This window comes from Microtus oregoni, unplaced genomic scaffold (genome assembly GCF_018167655.1).
Source record: "Microtus oregoni isolate MIOR12 unplaced genomic scaffold, Mior012 000072F_ref0000427, whole genome shotgun sequence".
Classification (NCBI taxonomy): Eukaryota; Metazoa; Chordata; class Mammalia; order Rodentia; family Cricetidae; genus Microtus; species Microtus oregoni.
The window spans coordinates 8,087,948-8,102,233 of NW_024543979.1; the positions used below are offsets into that span (position 1 = coordinate 8,087,948).

Genomic DNA, 14,286 nt, shown 5'->3' on the forward strand with positions numbered 1-14,286 from the left:
TTTTTCTCTCATGTTCACAGTACATTTTTTTCATCTGTCATGGAAAACAAAAAAGTTTAATTGAAAACTTTTTCAATTAAAAGCAGTTCTATGGCTTTGCTTTGGCATTTTTGGGGCCATTAGTGAGTGAAGTTAGGTCACACTGGGCAAAACACAGATCTTATTTACACAAGTGCTGCACACCAGGGCAGCCGATCTGAGAGTGGAGAGGACTGAGCCCCGTTCGGGCAGACTATCCTGGACAGAGATGACTTACATCCCTAGAAGGCAGGAAACTGAATAGTGGGAGATTTTATCACACCACTCAGACTATTGTACAACTTAAAAGATTTAAGCATTATTTCTGTGTTTTTCACTGAATATTTTTAAACCCTGGTGGACCGCAGACACCTGAGACCATGAATGAGGGGCAGGGATTAACTACTACAATACCATGTTACAATCTAATACTACACCACATCAGGCACATGCAATATGAAAGAAAGATGGTGTAATAACTCTTTCTAAGAGCCGTATACAGAATGCAATTAAAGCTGAAAGAGGGGCTAAAGAGATGGCTTGGTGGTTAAGAGCACTGGCTGCTCTCCCAGAGGACCGGGGTTCAATTCCCAGCACCCACATGGCAGCTCACAACTGTCTGTAACTCCAGTTTCAGGGGATCTGACACCTTCACACCAATGCACATAAAATAAAAATTAGTAAATTATTTTTCTAAGGAAAGAAAGCTGACAGAGTAGAAACAACATCATAGAACGGGAAGACACAGAAGAGGGCAGTGTGACTGATGTCACTGCTGTCCACTGCCTTGGGATGTCCTCTTTGGCAAAGGAGGCAGTGATTGGCACTTGACAAGTCACAGCACCTTAGAGACACTTCCTTCATGACAGACGGTCCCAGTAGTGACAAGAGAGTGTAGAGTGTCCTCGGAATTCTCATTGCCATAGCAACCTCGATGTACAATAAAAACTCAGTTTGTTTACGAACATTTTGTCGGAGCCTCATGACAAAAGTAGAAGGTAGGGAGTAAGCTCTTTCTTTGAAAGACAGTAGAGTAAGTTCTAACAGGTGACTTTGCCGATTCCCCGTGTATTAATGTTGGCACCTGGAAGTGGCCTTCCATGTAGCTCACACCTTGCTTTGGTATCCATAACATCTAATATATGTCATTAGATGGAAACTCTGGGGCCTAAATTATCATTTTAGTTCTGGGAAAAGGAATCCAAATTAGAAGTTAGCAAACATAGCAGGAACCCTCAATACGGCACTCCTGGATTCTAGAATGCCACCAGGTCTAGAAGAAAAGCCCCGTTCACACTAACTGGGCTTCCCTCTTTATGACGTCTCAAGGACAACAGTAATGAAGGGACATGTCCTGGACACTGTTGACACAGCAAAGCCGTTCTTATCTTAATCAAAGCCTTATTACTGGCCAAGTTGATGTTACAGGCTTTTTTCTTCTCATATATTATCAATTTAGAGTGTTGACTGGTTCATATTAAGTAATATTAACATTGCAAACCTCACATACCATGACCAATTCTGGCCTATTAGAATTAATGTACTCTAATTTTCCTTTCTAAATTAATTTTCTAAGTGATGGGTTTCACCATGGCATTTCACTCACATATGTCACACTTTTTCCTCATTTACCTTCCTCCTCTACTCCCATCCCTTGTGCCCCTGCTCCTTCCTGGTCCCCTTCCTTCCCTACAAGGTCCTCTGCTCTCAAGTCACAGAGTCCACTATTCTCTCTTTCCCACCTCTCCCTAAATTCCTATGTGTGTGGAAAAGTACTCCTAACACAGATGTTTAAGGGGACACTATTCACACTTCTTAGCCTAAAGAGATAGGACCATCGGCCTAACTCAATCAATCTGTAGGGACAATGGGTGAATCTCACTAGTTTTCAAAGCAGCCCATAGCAATATTACTGGCAATATCACTTAAATTTGAAAGTTGATATTAGTATTTATTCATTTAAATTAATAAATATAAATTAGTAAATGTATATGATTAGTACCAGACATTGTTATGTGAAATTTTTTTAACCATATATATCAAAACAACACACCATGATTGTTCTCTTGATGAGATTCTAATTTCCCAGTGGGTCTTTCTTCTAATTTTAGGAATTAGAAGGGAATGCATCATTTCCTATTAACCAGAAATTGGCTTTAAGGGTGCTAATCACGTGCAAACAGAAGCAGCACTCGAATGTGGGAGAAGGGATACTCATAGGCTGAGAAGCAGGCTTCATGGCTCACCTGACGGAGCGCAGACGGACCACAGACACCACCGAGTTGGAGGTGTGGGACAGCGAGTTCGCTGGGGAAGTGAACAGGTCCTTATTCCCACCCGCGGTGGCCAACCCCTTCATACAGCAGACTCACCTCAGTGCTTGGCGCTGGGCCCGCATTATCCTCCTGGGCACGGTGCTGGTACCTGTGCGTGTGTCCTGCATCGCCTTCCTCTTCCTCCTCCTCTGGCCTATGGCCACGCTCTCCACCATTAACTTGTCTACTCGACCTACCAAGCCCATGAAAGGCTGGAGGAAGCATCTGATGAAGCCGGCCCTCCGGTTCTTGTTCCGCGTGACGTTCTTTTTTGCTGGGTTCCTGGTTAAGGTCAAAGGGAAAAAGGCCACCAGAGAAGAGGCCCCCATCTTCGTCACTGCACCGCACTCCAGCTTCTTTGATGCAATCGCCGTTGTTGTGGCAGGGCTCCCTTCCGTGGTCTCTGCGAGCCACAATGTGCAGATCCCATTGGCTGGGAAATGCCTCCTGTCCACTCAGCCTGTGCTTGTGAAACGAGAAGATCAGAATTCTAGGAAGACTACCAGGAATGAAATCCTGACTCGAGTGTTATCCAAAATGAAGTGGCCACAGATTCTGATTTTCCCGGAAGGAGTGTGCACCAATCGCTCCTGTCTTATCACCTTTAAACTGGGGGCCTTCTCCCCAGGTGTCCCTGTGCAGCCGGTGCTGCTTAGGTACCCCAACACGGTGGACACGGTGACCTGGACCTGGCAGGGATTCACAGGCATCCAGGCCTTAATGCTAACTCTGAGTCAGCCCTTCACTTGGGTGGAAGTGGAGTTTATGCCTGTTTATAGCCCAAGTGAGGAAGAAAAGAAAGATCCCATCCTTTTTGCCAACTCAGTCCGAATCAACATGGCAAATGCTTTGAAACTCCCTGTGACAGATCACACTTTCGAAGACTGCAGACTGATGGTTTCTGCTGGTGCCCTTCAACTACCCATGGAAGCTGGTTTGGTGGAATTTACAACCATCAGCCGGAAATTGAAATTAGACTGGGACAATATCCACAAGCACTTGGACAAATACGCCGAGATTGCAGTCGCCTCAAACGGAGGCAGGATTGGAATTGAAGAGTTTTCGAATTATCTGAAACTCCCAATTTCAGAGCCCCTACATCAGCTGTTTTCTCTCTTTGACAGGAATCATGACGGCACCATCGACTTCCGGGAGTATGTGATAGGGTTAACAGTCCTGTGCAACCCTGCCAACACGGAGAAGATTCTGAAAATGTCGTTTAAGCTTTTTGATCTTGACGAGGACGGGTACATAACGGAACAAGAGCTAACAACTATTCTCCGGGCAGCATTCGGAGTGCCAGACCTAGATGTTTCCGTACTCTTTCAGGAGATGGCTGGCAAGGAGTCAGCTCAGGTTTCCTACGCGGCCTTCAGGAAATTTGCCCTGAAGCATCCAGTATATGCCAAGCTATTCAGTTCATACCTAGACCTCCAAGCAGCCTATGTATACAAGCAGTGAAAGTGCATCCGCAGCATTAAAAATGTTCAGGTCGTGTTGGAAAGAGGGGAAGAACTTGTAGGCAGAAACTATAATCAAAATGAAAATTATCGTTTGAGGAAAAGCGTAGACAGAAGTTTCTGTCCCCCAGTCCTGCAGCCGCTCAGTCCCAGCAAAAAATAAAAATGTTTATATTAATTATAAACTGTTTGGCTTATTAGCTCAGACTTATCATTAACTAGCACTTACAACTTAACCCATAATTCTTGTCTATGTTTAGTCACATGGCTTGGTACCTTTTCTCAGTGAGGCATTCTCATCTTGCTTCCTCTGCATCCAGCTGGTGACTGACTCTCTGCCTTTCCTCTTCACAGAATTCTCCTAGTCTGGTTGCCCCACCTATACTTCCTGCTTGGCTACTGGCCAATCGGTATTTTATTAAACCAATACGAGTGACAAATCTTTACAGTGTGCAAGAGCATAATCCCACAGATTTCCCCCTTTTTTCTTTTCAAAACAAGGCCCTAAATCTAATCTCCTTTCTTTAGTTTTTTTACCCTAAACATTATCCATAACAGAAAAGGTCAGTGGTTTTTACTCTAAGTGGCACAGATACTGTTCTTGGGAAAGAAAGGGTTTATTGACTCATGTTCTGATCACAGCCCATCACTGAGGAAAGCCAGGGCAAGCGCTCCAGCAGGCGCAGAGATGGGAACCAGGGAGAGCAGCTGCTTCCTGACTTGAGTGGCTCACGCAGCTTGCTTTCTATACAACATAGGACCACTGAGAAGGGAAGGCACCATTCACAGTGGGCTGGGACTCCCATATTAATCATAAATTCAGAGAATGTACCCCAGACTTGTCCACAGGCTGGCCTAGTGGAATAATTCTTCAGCTGCAGTTCTCGCTTCCCAAATGACCCTAACTTTGTGTCAAGATGGAAGAAACTAACCAACACAGATATTTAATTACATTTAAAATATACTTGAAGAATTATTCCAATTAGGCTTTTATAATATCTTTTATCCCCCTTAAGATAATGTTTGTTGGGCACAACGGTACATGCCTGTAGTCCCATCTACACAGAAAGTAGAGGCAGGAGCATGGCTTTGCAACTTAACAAATAGACTCGAATTTAAAAAGATTTATAACTGGCTTCTTTTGTGGGTTTCCTTTAAATTGATAATAAGTGGGCCTCAAGTTCCTGGTTTTTTTTTCATTTTTAAACTATTTTAATAAGACTAAAAACTGTAGATGGAAGACTTTTCTCTATGTTGCCCAGTCCCACGGGACTGTTTTCTCTCTACCCACCGGGTCCTGCTTGCTAGATCCTGCAGCTGCTTATGAAACAACCACTCTGAGGCCTAATATTAGTTACAGTTTTTTTGGCCAATGGCTTAGGCTTCTTACTATAAATTAACCCATTTCTACTAATCTGTGTGCTGCCATGAGGCTGTGGCTTTCCGGAGCCAGCATGTTACTCCTTCGGCAGCTGCAGGGCGACTCCTCGACTCTGCCTACTCTATCTCTGTTTGGATTTCCTGCCTGGCTTTATTCTGCTAAGCCATCGGCTGAAACAGCTTTATTCATCAATCGATAAAAGCACCACAGAGACAGACGGACATCTCACGTCAAAGAACCTCAAGAGGGGATCCTGATTTGCCAGGTATCATCTAATGGCTCCCCTGGGACTCCCTATAATTTCTGGTAACATATTTCTTGCCTTTAAAATTTTTAATTGGCAGAGAAAACATACCTAGAAGGCATTAAAGAGACTCTCTATCCTCCTGTAGAGGTATTTGCTAGAGCTATTCAATGTTGCTTTCCTCACAATATCTAGGGCATGAAATCAGTGTACATGACCACCAACAGAAGAACTGATAATGAAAACACATGTATACACGTGAAGGCATGGCAAAGAAACCACAGAAATGGCCACTCAATGGTCAGGGGGAAAGTTTTGTGCATGGAGGCAGGGGTAAGAGAGAGAGAAAAGAACAGCTACAGGCATCTGGAAGAGCCCAGAGCAGAGAGAAAAAGCAGATTGGACACGGCCAGGGTTATCTGCTAGAGAAGAGAGAATAGTTAGGGGCAAGGGGAAAACATCTTGCTTTTATGTAGAGAATGAACGGGTATCTGGGAGGTGCGAAGTCTGTATTGTATATCAGGTACTTGGGAATAGGGAACTGAGGGGGCTGAAGGCTAGCATGGATTTTGATGTGTTGATGGGTGCTGCAGGTGTGTGCCTACAGAGAACCGCACATCCCAGAGGCGAGGGGAATGACTCCTTTTGGTATACAAGGAATCTGTTTAACAACTTCCTGAGATATTCTGTCTTTAAGAGACAGAAATTTTTCTATAGGCCATCTTGAGCTAAGTCTAGGCTCAATTTTGGACCAAGTCAGTGGGCCTCCTCTTTGGGAGGTGCTTGGGGTACCCTTTGGACCTAACAATACATAAGAGAATTTTATTCAGCTGTAAAAAAATGAAATTATGTAATTTACTGGTAAATGAACGGAATTGGGAAAATATATATGGTAGTAACTCAGGTTCAGAAAATGAACACGGTTTACAAACTGCCAACATGGCATGGTTAAGGAAAAGGTTTTTATTAAAGATCTGAGGGAGAGAACAGTCAGCAGTATCGGAAGAGTCCAGAGCACAGACAGACAATAGCAGACTGAACATGGCCAGCAGATTGGACCTGGCTGTGAGAGAAGCAGGAACAGAGTGAGAACAGGAGCGAGAGCAAGAAAGAGAAAAAGGAGCATGGCCAAACAGCAGGGTTTAGCTGGTGGGAGTGGAAGCCTGAGTTGGAGACGTTTACGACCTCGAGGAGGTAAGAAGAGGTAGGATGCTAACATGGACTCCAATGTATAACAGGTAATAATAATGGAGTATGGGGCCAGCATGCTAATAGACACCAAGGATAGCCATTGTCTCTTCTGCCAGTGATAAGGGAAATGGCTCCTTTTGGCGGAGGGAAACTTGGCTTTACAAGTTCCCGAGGAATGCTGACTTTTGTTGAACCAATGTAATTTGGGGGAATGGAGTTTCCTTTGGACCTACCACATTCAAGTTTGCACGAATAAAAGCAGATCCTAGCTTGGAATCTCTAGAGTCGTGTGGGAAGCCTTTCAAGAGGGGCAAACATAGTGGTAATAGGAAAACAGAAATGGGGAAAGGGAGTAGAGACCCGTAAATAGTGGAAGGGTTAAGTCTCACGTTTTTCTTAACAGGAAACATGTATTACTCAAAGCTGAGCTTTAGTAAGGTATAACGAACATAGTAAAGCTTTTAGACACGCAAAAATTGCTTAGTCAGGAACACTCAAGGCTGCTCCTGAACCAGAAGCCAGCGACGTCACGTACTCAAGATGACCAGACACAGGCCTAGAACCCATGACGCCCACTGGACAGTCTATAGACAGAGACCAAGAGCAATGCTCTGCATATCTGGAGAGAATGTCACATCTATCTGCCTTGCAGCTGGAGACTCCCAAAATCCTGACCCTCGACCTCTGAACCCGACCTTTGCACAGGCGACCTAAGACTCACGACTGGAAAAGTCTTGTGACCCCCGTCCTTCATAGATAAAGAGGATGGAGGGCGCAATCCTCCATAAAGCATTTTAAAGAACAGAATAAAGCTCTCAGGACTTCCTCCTCCCGAGACTAGGCGGCCCTCGGAGAGCCGACATAAACAGAGCGACTGGGCCTACGCACAGCGCCCGGGTCACGTGACCGCGGGCTCCTGGTACCGCGTCCGCCGCGTTTTGGGCCCGGCTGCAAACAAGACGGGGCGGGAACTTTCCTTCTGGGGGCGGGTTCCGCGGCGAGCCAGTGAGAGCGGGAACGCCCCCCATCCCGGTCCCGCTGGGCCTGGCTCGCCGGGTTCCGTGGCCGACGATGGCCCACTGTGCAGCGGGCGGCGCGCCCCCCGCGGTGCTCCCGAGGTCCCCCGGACTCGGCAGGAAGGGGGTGCCCAGGAAGGGTCCCGGAGAGCGGCGCAAGCTGAAGGCGGTGGTGTCGGAGCAGCTCAGCCGCGACGTGCTCAGGTAGGAGGCGGGATCCGCGCAGCTCCCTCCCTCCCTCCCCGCCTCGCTCCTTTCTGAGGCACCTGTGGGGCGCTCGCTTTCTCCCCGAGGGGGCTCTGCCCGGCGTCAGGAGCCAGTCTCGAGCGTTGCGGACCGCACACCACGCCGCATTCAGAAGGAAACACACACACACACACACACACACACACACACACACACACGGAGGGGGGGTGTTGTTGAGGTCGGACTGTGTCCAGGCCCTGAAACGTAAGCCGTGTCTTTAAAAAGTTGTAAGAAAATGATACAATTAGGAAAACGAGTGTTTACTTTGAAATGAAGGGCAGAACAACAGTCAACATTCCTCTAACAGGGACCCGAGCAGGGTCACAGTTACCATTCTGTCCTAGTCTGCCATCAAGTGCCCCCCCCCCCCCCCCCCCCCCCCCCCCCCGATCTCAGGAAAAGCTTGATTCTGCCACGTGGGAAAATGACCCTGGGTAACAGCTATTCTGAAAAACTCCACTGATGTATTTAAATATCTGCTGTGCAAAGGCCTCGTCTGCCCAAGTGGCCAGGCTTGCACTGTCTCCTCTGTTTAAACCGATCAAAGTGCAACCTGGGGCTAGGACTTGAATTAAGGAAGGCAGCAGAGGTGAAACTCGATTAGCCTGAGGTGTGTCTTTTCAAGGACAGCTCTTCCTTGGGCGTTGAGTAGCCCGACCAGACAAGTGTGGCGAGTGTTTTCTCACTGGGAAGACTATTTCTCACTGGGAATGGGAACGATGTTGGTGAAGGGAACCAAATTCAGGTTCTCTGCAAGACAGTATGTGCTTCTGACCTCTGAACCATTTCTCTGGCCCTTATTCCAAAATCAATCACTTTCTTTCTTTTTTGTTGTTCTGTTTTGTTTTATAGGGGCCTCAACATTGGGCTCCATATTTTACCGAGAAAACTGAGGTTTTCTTTTCTGAATTCATAGTCTTGTTGATAAAAATAATTTAAAGAAAGACCTCAATAGGCAAGTTGTATATCTTGACAGGTGCCTGGGTCTGAGAAAACTGTCAGGCTCCCCAAAGGAGGACAAGTACCAAGTGATGTGTGGGGTTTTTCCAGAGAAGAGTGAGAAAGTCTAGAGCGTCTGGGCCAGTGTCTAAAAGAAAAGGATAGAGTCCAGCGGCGGCGGCACATGCCTCCTGCTGTCAGGAGGCAGAGGCAGGTGAATCTCTCTGAGTTTGGGCCAGCCTGGTCTACAGAGTTGAGTTTCAGGGCAGACTCCAAAGCTACAGAGAAACCCTGTCTCCAAAAACAAACAAACAAACAAGAAAATAAAAAGTAAAAGTTAGCTTTGAATTTGGACCCAGACAAGCAGACAAGCTGCTCTCTGTTGTCAGGGAGAGCCTGCCTGCCAGAGATGACCACTCTGACAGAGTTTATAGCCAATTGAACGAATTCAGTCTTGCCAGCTGGGACTACGCTTAGGGAATCTAAGCATTTAGAGCAGGGGGCTTTTAAAGAGAGAACCTGCAGCTGCAGGGATATGTAGCTAGAAGTATTCTCCATCCTGCTGGCCCCCATGGACTGGTTTTTCTCCGCCCACCTGTTCCTGAAGCCGCTTATGAAATAACCATTCTGAGGCTTATTATCAGTTACAATTGTTTAGCCAATGTCTTAGGCTTCTTACTGACTACCCATTTTTATTAATCAGTGTACTGCCACCAGGCTGTGGTTCACCAGTATGGCTACATGATGTCTCCTTGACTCCGCCTACTATCTCTATTTCTCTTTGGATTTCCACCTAGCTTTACTCTGCTAAGCCCCTGGCCTAAACAACTTTATTCATCAACCAATAAAAGCAGCACACATACAGAAGGACACCTCACATCAGAGGGAGTTTTCCACAAGCAAGCACTACAGTAGAACTTAAGTGGTTAGCTGCAGGGGGAGGTTTTCACAGTTTAGCAGAAGCTAAGTTAGCTGGGCATCTTGACTTCAGGGTCCTAGAATAGAATTGGGTAATTTTTCATGTGATTTTCTACCAAGGAGACCAAATTCTAGTTACACCTGGAATGGCCTCAGCAAGAACACAAGGTGGAGGATCTCTGCAGTGTCTTGTCCTGCCACACTGCCATCAGGCTGCTAGTGGCCACACTGAGGGATGGACTTCTGGGGAGGAAAAGTATGTCACCTCGCTAAAACTCCTTCCCTGGGAGAGGGACGGGGTGCATTCTTAGAGTGCTACCTCTTGGTCCCAGATTATCATGGTCTCTTCCTGTAGGAGTTACCTTGCTTAACTAACATATTAAGCTAATGTTGGCTCAGATACAGTCCAGTTCAGATGAGATGAAGGTATTGGGGTATATGGTTTTAAAAAGATAAGGTAATATAAGTAGATTTGACTTTGTCCTGGTCACAAACTAGTGGCTTCTGAAAGAAAGGAACCTGAGTTGAGAAAATGAGAAAATGCCTTCGTAAAGAGAAGTCAGAAATAAGTCAGCTAGGACTTAGGATAGCTGAGGGTTCCATACCGAGAGCGGGAGTGGAAAAGTTAGCAGGGTTGTTGTCTGAACACATGTGGGCGAGCTGAGGAAGGGAGGAGCAGAAAGTGGATCTTCAGGAGACTCTGTCTGGAACATCTGAAGAGATGACTTGAGGAGAGACTGGGCTAGCCACTACAGACTAAAGGTTGTGGATCTTCAGGAGGCTCTGTCTGGAACATCTGAAGAGATGACTTAAGGAGACTGGGCTAGCCACTACAGACTAAAGGTTGTGGCATCAGCAGCATCCGGTTATCCAAACCAAATTTTTCTACCTTCACTTCTATACCTAATCAGCTCTGGTTTTATTTTGTGTATGTATTTTAATTTCATCCTCTCTGTCACTGCTGACTATTGACTGGTTTCTGAAAGACCATTTGCCAGACATTCAGGCTGTTGACTCTCCTCCAGTAGAAGGGTCTGTAAAGTTCCTCACCTCCTATTCACTTTCATGTCTGCAACTGCAGAGCGAGATTCCAGGATGTGCTTTTTGCCTTTAAAAGCCCCTGCTGTGTGCCACACCCAAAGCACCCTATGGATCAGGTTGTAAAGAACAAAGCCAGAAACCCCCTTCCAGTTTCTTTTCTAACCAACTCTCACAAAGTCTTTAAAGGTCACATTTAATCCAGGTGTCTCACAGGCGGTCTTGTGTGGTGTGGTGTCTTGTCTGGGGTGGATGGGGTTGGGGTCACGGAGTGTACTTGCTGTTGAATGTATTATCCTCTTTCAATTTCCGGACCTGGTTTTCTCCTCTGTGCTTAGGGCTCCACGGGGTGAGCACGATGTTTTAGTCTTCTCGTTGTCTGTGTGCTCTCAGCATGTAGTTCACACTCAGTGCTTATGGTGACCACACTTAGGAGGAATCTGAAATGCTTTCTATAGGTTATGCTCCGATTTGAATATTTGTTGTCTCTGAAATATAAGTTAAATTTAACTGTCATTGGAGGTCCTTAAGTTGTGATTAGGCCTTGAGGGTTCCATTCTGTGGGTGAAGCTGGGTCCTTTATTAAATTATTAAATTAAGACTGAATTTGGGACTAGGGAGAACCCACATAAAAAGCTGGATGTGGTAGACATTGTAGTCTTAGTACCTGAAAGGCAGACAGGAGGCTTCTGGGGGCTTACTGGCCAGCCCACCAGTCAGTGAGCCAGCCTCTGCTTCAGCAGGCGGAAGTCGCTATTGAGGAAGATCCTTGAAGCTTTGACCTGCGCGGATGGGTGGATGCATGCACGCTGGCCCTTTTTTGGTCTTGTTTGCTGTCCTACCTTCCGCCTTGTATGGTGAAGCCCTTGCCAGATGTCAGCATCTTGAGATCAGAAGCTGCCAGCCTCTAGAACTGTGAGCCAATAAACTTGTGTGTTGTAAACACCTTGTCTGTGGTATACTGTCACCACTGTCACATCAGTGTAAGACGGACTACAGCAGGGCAGCAAAGAGAAAGATGGAAATACGCTGGGCCTCTGCTCCAGCCTGCCGGGTGAGCCGGCGAGCACTGACGTTTACTGATGTTGCTTCCTTGTTCACTTTAGAAGGGGTGGTAGGGTTGTCAGGGAAACTCAGTTTAAGTCAGTGTGAGTCAGATTTTTAACTTACAGAAAATGCAAGATACACTTGCAACTGATACAAGTGATTTTATAAAATAAAAAAATCTTTATATTTGCAATATATGTGTGTATATGTATGTATATGTTGCCTATTTTAAAAAAATGTAACAAGTACTCTGGTTAGCATCTGCTAAGAACAGGATTCCCCAGTGCTATTTGGCTACCACACGTATCTAACTTTTGTTGTTTTGAGGCAGGGTCTAATGTGGGCCAGATGAACACAGCTGAAAGAGACCTAGCATAATCCCCAACTCCTGATTCTCCGTCTTCCACCTCTGGTGTGTCTGGAATTCCAGGCATGTGAGAATCAAATCCAGGGCCTCCAGTATCCTAGGCTGATATCCTCCTCAACTGGCTACCAGTTGGAAAGCTTACTTGTTCACTTTAGGAGGGGTGGTGGGGTCATCAGAGAAGCTGGATGGGAGAGAGGAACAAATGTAGTGTATAATTTGAGTTTTCAGCTAAAATTTGAGAAAACAGTTCTTTTGTTGTTGTTAAGCTTTGAATCAATTTGATTGTAGTATATTATTGTATGTATTCTATTTTATCAGAAGATAATATGCCCAATGTATAAAAATCCAACTGTACAGCAGATGTGTGTGTCAGAGAAAATAGCCAGGTTTGGTGCTCTCCGTTATGGAGTGGGCTTGTAAGAGCATTCTCTGTAAAGTTACCTCAGTTGTCAGACTTCGTCTCCTGGGAACTTGCCGCATGAGAAGACTCCGCTCGGTGTGGGCCTCTAGAGTAGGAAGTCCCACGTCACCAGCAGCAGAGCTCAGCACGACACACTTTGTAAACATTAAGCTAGTTACCTTCGAAAAGACTCTCTGTGAAAAAAACTGACCAAGCTAAACGTGTTTGCAGAGTTTCGAAAGCTTCTGTACTCGGCGGCATTTGTCTCCTTTAATGTAAAATGGGGTCCGTGGACAAGCAAACACTGAGCCCCCTGTCTCCTGACAACAGACAGCTTTGCCCTTTGGGAATTCATTATCTTGTGATGCACGAACACAATGAGGCAGTGACAGAGATGCTGTAATAGAGGCATGGACCTAGCCTGATGGGATTGGGGAAGGAGCCATTAGCTCCATCTTAGGGGAGTTTGAGTGTCATTGGCTGCTTTCCAAGCTTTCACGGTAATGGGCCTCTTTACCCAGTCCATGATCCAACTGTGGTACTCTGGTGTGATTGCCTGTTACATCCTGCAATACAGAAGTCCTCTGAGAATCATACCTTGATGACACTGGTGATGTGGTTGGTGAGACACAGTAGTTAAGTTTGTAGAGAGCAGAAATACATAGTTAGTAAAAAGAGGCAAATAGATAGATGATGAAATTTTCTATTTTCCAGTTTATGTGCTCATGAAATCAGTGGGCTTTGCTATAAGGACATGCGTGCACTAGGGATTCAAGTGGGTTTATCTCCTGAGTGTCATTTTTGAATAATAGATTACAGCATGATTAACTCTGTTTGGTGGGGATGGGAAAGTGTGTAAATGTCACATTCTTGACACCCAAGGCTGCATTTCAGACTTGGTGATTAACAAAAGTGTGACAGTTTCTCTCAGCCACACTGTCTCCGTGGGTGGACGCACCCCTTGCGGTCCTGACTTCCTTGCTCATCTTCTCCCTCTTTCTGCTCTTCATCTGGACCTTGGGAGCTCAGTCCAGTGCTCCAGTGTGAGTCTCTGTCTCTATCTCCATCCATCGCCGGATGAAGGTTCTATGGTGATATGCAAGATATTCATCAGTGTGGCTATGGGATAAGGCCAGTTCAGGCGCCCTCTCCTCTGCTGCCCAAGGACCTAGCTGGGGACATCTCCTTGGACACCTGGGAACCCCTCTAGAGCCAAGTCTCTTGCCAACCCTAAAATGGCTCCCTTAATTAAGATATCCTCTTCCCTGCTCTCATATCCACCCTTCCTCCATCTCAACCATCCTGTTCCCCCAAGCTCTCCCAAATCCTCCCCTTCTCTCTTCTCTCTCCTCATCTCCCTGAATTATCTATTGTTATGTCTTGTTTCTTGGTGCAGACTGTATACATTTTTGGTTCTGTTTAAGCATGATTTTTGAACAGTTGATTCATTAATAGTCAGAAGCTAAGTTAACTTTCTGCTCTGTATTTCCATTATAAAACTCTAGAAGGTACATTTTAAAGGAAAATCAGTGTAAGTAGCTGTCTTAGTTATGGTTCTATTGCTGTGAAGAAACACCATGACAAAGCTGCTAGGGGAGGAAAAGATTTATTGGGCTTCTACTTCCACATTGTAGTCTCACAGAAGGAAGTCAGGACAGGAACTCACACAGGGCAGGACCGCAGAGGCAGGAGCTAATGTGGAGGCC

At 45.9% G+C, this 14,286-nt stretch overlaps 2 protein-coding genes across 3 annotated transcripts in view; both read left to right on the plus strand.

Annotated features, from left to right (window-relative positions):
- Window positions 1–2,255: 2,255 nt before the first annotated feature.
- Window positions 2,256–3,794, plus strand: LOC121440941 (lysophosphatidylcholine acyltransferase 2B-like). The gene has a single exon (XM_041641980.1). It carries the CDS (start codon window positions 2,256–2,258, stop codon window positions 3,792–3,794), a length of 1,539 nt encoding a protein of 512 aa, XP_041497914.1.
- A 3,833-nt stretch (window positions 3,795–7,627) lies between these two features.
- Window positions 7,628–14,286, plus strand: part of Btbd8 (BTB domain containing 8) — a 60,554-nt gene continuing 53,895 nt past the window's right edge. For both annotated transcript variants that reach the window (XM_041642054.1, XM_041642055.1), the window contains exon 1: window positions 7,628–7,829. In XM_041642054.1, the coding sequence (XP_041497988.1) occupies window positions 7,681–7,829 (149 nt within the window). In that variant the 5' untranslated portion in view covers window positions 7,628–7,680. The remainder of the gene's footprint in view (window positions 7,830–14,286) is intronic.

Excerpts from the sequence above, each read along its gene's own strand:
- LOC121440941 (XM_041641980.1), top strand. The coding sequence starts at position 2,256 with ATGGCTCACCTGACGGAGCGCAGACGGACCACAGACACCACCGAGTTG.